Source organism: Macrobrachium nipponense, chromosome 42 (assembly GCF_015104395.2).
Source record: "Macrobrachium nipponense isolate FS-2020 chromosome 42, ASM1510439v2, whole genome shotgun sequence".
Classification (NCBI taxonomy): Eukaryota; Metazoa; Arthropoda; class Malacostraca; order Decapoda; family Palaemonidae; genus Macrobrachium; species Macrobrachium nipponense.
In genome coordinates, this window is record NC_061103.1 from 49,011,487 (window position 1) to 49,017,780 (window position 6,294).

Below are 6,294 nucleotides of genomic sequence, written 5' to 3' on the forward strand. Positions count from 1 at the left end.
TTCTCCACAGCTAGACGGTTCGACTAGGCCTGCAGCTCGATCGCCACCGCGGGTTGACGATCGCCTGCAGCCCTCCAAGCCTGCTGGTTCTGCCAGCGAGCGAGGAGGGAGCGTCAGGTCTGCCTCTCCCGTACCTTCAACCTCCTCGGTGTGTGGGATGCTGCCACATACATCCATGCAAGAAATGGAATGAAGGGGTGACAAATCAAACCTGTAGATTCTTTAAAATCTTGTAATGAAGATAAACAGACATCAAGACGACAGCAGCGGGAAGCAGGTCCGCGCATGTCACTACAATGACCACTGGACAGTGACTGACTATGCATATGGCGGGAAATAAAGGCAGTGTTGACACATCTAATTACAATGTTGCCACGATGCATAATGAAATAGTGGTCTCACAGTATGTGCAATGGGAAATATACATGGAGACATAAATATAATTCTTCTTTAGAATAATGCAAAGCAAATGTACAAAATGTTCATAAACTGTACGTAATGTAATCAATATACAGCATAACATTAAATATCTATACACCTCCCTCCCCCTTTATGCTCGTAGCAGTGTCTCGAGCGGAACATAAATTCCTCTGAGCTAGTCGAGGTGAATGGCGAGGGACATTGGAGGGTTCGAATGATGGCTCTCTTTCCTGGCCAGAGCAAAGGGACACAGGGACTTGGGGAGAGGTGTCTCACTCATGTTAGCCAATGGGCGTAAATGTCTTCGGTTTTTTCGAAACCATAACACGACCACTTGGAAGGCGTATTTCATACTTTCTTGACATTCCGCGGCCCATCACGATGCCGACCTTGTCCCATCGAAGCGTCGTTGAGTCCTGTATCCTAACTCGTTGGCCGATGGGGAGCTTGGGTAGAGGGCGGGCATGAGAATTGTAAAGGTTCATGGCTTGGTCGGTTTGGGCAGCAGTGCGACGGTCGTAATCTTCAGTCTTAGTTTGCCACTCCTCTGTGAATGATCTGGGGTGAGCCGGAACACAAGTACGGAGAGGATGGCCATAGAGGATCTGCGCAGGGGAGCGTCCAGCAGGGTTCGGTGTATTCCGAAGCTCCAGCAGTCCTCTATCAAAGGCTTCACAATCTATGTTCCCGGATGGGGCAGTCTTGATGATAAGGTGTTTAACAGCTTTCACTACAGCTTCTGCGTGTCTGTTAGCCTGAGGGTAATGTGGAGAAGTGATGATGTGATGAACTCCCCAGCGGTCGGCGAATTGCTTGAAGTCATGGCTGGAAAAATGGGGGTGGGGGCCTCCATCAGTTTCGTAAGCGGAGTGGAACACCAACCTCGCGGAAGAAAACACAGAACATTCTTGTAACTCTGGCTGCAGTTGTGTCACGTCCACAAGGAACAACCACAGGCCAGCCTGAAAGTCTATCAGCAATAACAAGGAAGGATTTCCCTGCTACATGGAAGAAGTCAGCTGACACACTTCGAAGGGCCGGGATGGATGGTCGTCACACATGTAAGGTTCTTGTTGCTGACTAGGGAGAAGCTGTTGGCAGGCCTCACAGCTTTCTACTTTACTCTTGATATCTGCATTGATACCTGGCCAGAATACTGTCTGCATTGCACGACGTCGAGTAGCTTCAATCCCTCGATGGCTGTCGTGGAGTCGATCCAAGGTGCGTCTACGGAGGGCTGCAGGGATGACGATCCGGGGTCCATACAATACTAACTCTCCATCCGCGTAAAGGTTGTCCCGCAGCTTCCATACGGGAGGGCGGAAGCGTGGAGATCATAGCGGTTGGTAGGGAAACCGTTGGAGACGTAGTGAACGAGACGACTGTAATCTTGATCCTGGGATGCGGCCGTGCGGATTTCTTGTAGAGACTTGTCTTCTTCGATGATGGGTTCTGTTGCCTGGTCGTCAGTGGAAGTGGCGGTGCTGGCAACAATACGCCTGACATGTGCAGTCGAAGTAGTGCACTCCTCTTCATCTTCAAGTGTGGGGCGACTGGTTGGGGAGCGAGACAGGGCGTCTGGTATGCAAAGTTGTTTCCCTGCGCGCCATACTGCAGTGAAGATGTAGGGGGCCACTTTCATCTTGAGGCGCTGAAGGCGTGGATTCTCAATAGCATCTAAAGTGTAGTGATTGAGAATTGGTATCAAGGGGCGATGGTCAGTCATTAAGGTGAAATGCTGAAGTCCAGACAAGTATAGGCGGCACAGCTATAGCCCAAGTGACTGCAAGTAACTCCAGCTCTATGGTGGCGTAGCGAGTCTCTGTATCCGTAAGGAAACGAGAGCCACACTGGATGAGCCGCATCTGACCTCGGCCGTTATCTTGAAGTAGGGCATAGCCGAGACCGTATAGGCGTGAGGCATCTGTTCGCAGAACCACAGGCGAGGCAGGATTGAAGGGTGCCAGGACAGGTGGTGAAGTCAGAGCTGTCTTGACTTTCTTAAATGCTCGCTCATGGTCGGGCGTCCAGACGAATGAGCGTTTGGGGCTCATAAGTGGACGTAGGGGCTGTGCTGCTGCTGCGATGTCTGGAGTGAAGTCGGCAAGTTGATTGACGAGACCCATAAACGACCTGACGTCTGTGACATTGGACGGTGTCGGGAAGTCGCGTATAGCTGATACCTTGTCGGGGTCTGCTGCAATACCATCGGATGATAAGACATAACCGCAAAAGTTAACTTTATGGGCGGCTACAGTAAATTTCTCCTTGTTGAGGGTGAAGCCATATTGACGGCATCTGGTCAGCATTTGGTGCACGTGTTGTAGGTGGGAAGGGAGATCCTCGTCGGAAAGGAGGATGTCATCTACAACCTTCACACAGTTGGGAACACCTTGTAGTGCCATATCTCCACGGAGGCAGTATGCATCACCTGTTGCTGAAAATCCATCGGGCCACGACAGTGCTGGAATCTTCCATACGGAGTTATAAATGTAGTCAGGTGGCGGTCCCTCTCTGCCAACTCCATTTGCCAATAGCCATGCAGGGCATCCGCTGTGGTGAAGTACTTCGCAGTAGAAGAGATGTTGCGGACGGCATCATGGGGCGTAGGTGAAGTGTGTGTAGGGCGGGCTACCTGAGAATTTAGGTGGGTGCGATCCAGAGTGATGCGCACACCTTTGTCCTTAGGTACCAAGACCATGGGATGGCACCATTCAGAGGGTTCGTCGCCTGCTGGTCTGATGATTCCTTGTTGCACCAAGGAGTCAAGTTCTTCTTTCACTTGATCTCTGAGAGCAAACGGAATGGGCCTGGGTTGGGTGTATGCACAGCGAATGGTGTAGCACCAGGTTTCAGGTGAATCCTCATCGGAGGACCTGGCCATTTTCTTTAGTGGCTGGGTTTGTAGATCCTTGCTTGATATGAGGATGTCGCTGAAGTGCTGAAGAAAATAGTCCTTAATAGCTGCAGGTGACGTCATGGCAGAGGCAGGAACTGAGCGCATCTGTTGACATGTGTTTACCTTGAGGATGGGCTTCGGGAATTCCAGCGACACTATGGCGAGAGCTCGGCAATGTTCACGGGAGAGGAGGGGAGTCTGGATATCCTCATGAACATGTATGGTTGCTGAGCAACACTTGTTGCCAAGACGAAGTGTTGCCTGGAAGCATCCTACAGCCGGTGTCATGGGGATCCATCTGCTGTTACAACGTCTGTCATGGGTGGAGGTTCGAGCCTTGTCCGAGGTATGCGGAGTGCATCCAAATGATGGTGCCAATCACTGTGATGTCTGCTCCTGTATCGGGGATTAGCTGGAGTTGTGCTGATATACGCCCAATGAGAGAGAGACAGTGACTGGTGTGGGGGACTCGCTACCCAAGTTATTACCCATGAAACGGCAGCTGGGATTTGACTTATTAGGAGGAGGTGAAGCTGTATACCCAGTCTGACTTTTCTTGGTCGACCTGCACATCTTCTCAAAATGTCCCTGTTTCTGGCAGGTCTTGCACTGAGCTTCCTTAGCAGGGCATTTCTGAGTGGGGGCAAATGACCCGTGCGTCCGCAGTTATTGCACGATGCACCCGTGGCTGGGCCATTGTCCGGAATCGTGCTTGCGAGAGCAATATTGACAAGGGTCACTGTTAGGAGATTGGTGAGAATGTTGGTCAGGAGATTGATGAGAAGTCCTCTTCTGTAGACGCTGGTTCTTCTTGTATGTAGATACTGCATTGACCTGACTAGGGGAAGATGCAATGGCTGATGCAGTCGCACGTGTAGATTCGTAGGAGCGGCAGCATGTCACGAACTCTGCGAGGGTAGATGAGGGTTGGAGGGGGATAAGGCGTTGTATTAACTCTTCGTCTCTCACACCCATCAAAATTACCATCTGCAATTGCTGTTCGGTGCAGGAGGTGGGGTTGCCAGTGCATAAGTCCACTTCATCAGCGAGATCCTTGAAGCGTGCGTAGTAGTCAGCAAACGATTCTCCGACAGCCTGTTTGCAGGACAATAATTCCCTGCGTCGTAAGGCTTCATTTCTGAGGCTGCGAAAGTGCTTTTGCAGTGTATCCAACACCTCTGTAAGGGAAAGTGATGTGTTGGGAGGGATGCCCAGTGTATGCGTAAGCAGGCGCTGGACGTCCAGGGAGATGCAAGTTCTCAGGTGAATCAGCTGGGAAGTTTGATGTAACCTATCAAGTCCAACTATGCCGCATAATCCTCAAAAACGGAGTCTCCATTGGCGAAACGCTTGGTACGTTGCATCTTGTTGCAGGAGAGGTGGGGGATGGACCGTAGGCTTGCTAGAAAACTGAAGGTGTATTATCTGAGAAGCCAGGGGTGGGGAACAGTTGTAAACAGGAGGTGCAATCATGGGGTTAGTTTGCTGGGGTTGCGATGCCGCAATCTGTCCTGATAGCAAGGAGAAAAGAGACATGAACCGCTGGTTGTCTTCCTGTCTTGATTGCTCCATCTGTAGTCTGAAGTTCTGCTCTTGTCGTCGTTGGTCTTGCTCTTGCATGCTGGAAGTCTGCAGAAAATGTATAAGATGAAGTATGTCATTATTCTGGTCTCCTGTCCTATTGGGAGTCACGGGAGGAGGGAGAGTGGTGCTGGTATCTTCATCAGCAGTGGGGAGGTGCACAGGTACCTCGTCTCTCATCAGACCCTGCGTTTGATCCTCGGCCTGATCCGCTGTCTGCTCCTCTGTCTCATCCATTAAATCAATTAGCTTTTCCTCTTGTTGAGCCATGTCGTGTTCGGTGTCGTAAGAGAGCTTGAGATCAGTAGAATGCCAGAAAAATATCCAAGTCGCTGTATGTACGCGAAAGAAAGCACTTTGGATATTTATAATTATATGTTTGTCAGTGCGCTTGTGAAATAAGCGGCAGTCGGGTGGGGTGAGTGAGTGTGTGTTGCGAGCTAGCGACCAGAGGGGAGGCGAGAGGGGTGAGAGTGCCTCTGGGGGAGCGGCCCGGAGCGCCTCGGGCCTCAGTCACCATCGATGCATGACGAGGGGAGGATGTATGGTGGGGGCTCCCGAGAAAAACAGGCGCTAGAGTTCAAATGTCCTGAAGAAAGCTTGGCAAGGACACTTTTAATATAATGCAACAACACTATGTAGCACTGTCACTCTAACCCTGCACTGCACAAACACTGTATCACTCTTGGAGACACTGTAGTAAACTGTCGTTGATAATCTTGAGTCACTGTAAGGAATCCAATGTGCGAGACGAGAAGAAAGCGGCAATGGCGGTCGTCTTCTTGGAGTCCATAACGTGCGGTTACTCACTGCGCCATGTGTGGATGCTGCCACATACATCCATGCAAAGAATGGAATGAAGGGGTGACATCAAATCAAACCCGTAGATTCTTTAAAATCTTGTAATGAAGATAAACAGACATCAAGACGACAGCAGCGGGAAGCAGGTCCGCGCATGTCACTACAATGACCACTGGACAGTGACTGACTATGCATATGGCGGGAATAAAGGCAGTGTTGACACATCTAATTACAATGTTGCCACGATGCATAATGAAATAGTGGTCTCACAGTATGTGCAATGGGAAATATACATGGAAATATAAATATAATTCTTCTTTAGAATAATGCAAAGCAAATGTACAAAATGTTCATAAACTGTACGTAATGTAATCAGTATACAGCATAACATTAAATATCTATACACTCGGGTTACACCGGGAGGTGAGCGAGGTATTGAGGAGTGATCGTGAGGGTGCGCCCCTCATGATCCCACCACGACGCCCTACGTGTCAGGCACGGTTCTTGGACCGGCCAGGACGTATGCGCAAGTGGATGGAGAAGACCGAGAGGGCTGTCGCTGTTCCCCTTCTTAGGAGGAAGGTTCTCGGAAT

At 50.2% G+C, this 6,294-nt stretch overlaps 1 protein-coding gene across 1 annotated transcript; it reads right to left on the reverse strand.

Annotated features, from left to right (window-relative positions):
* Positions 1–2,138: 2,138 nt before the first annotated feature.
* Positions 2,139–2,729, reverse strand: LOC135213372 (uncharacterized). The gene has a single exon (XM_064247351.1). The coding sequence runs from the start codon at positions 2,727–2,729 to the stop codon at positions 2,139–2,141; it is 591 nt and encodes a 196-aa protein (XP_064103421.1).
* Positions 2,730–6,294: the final 3,565 nt, after the last annotated feature.

Excerpts from the sequence above, each read along its gene's own strand:
- LOC135213372 (XM_064247351.1), bottom strand. The coding sequence starts at position 2,729 with ATGCTGACCAGATGCCGTCAATATGGCTTCACCCTCAACAAGGAGAAA.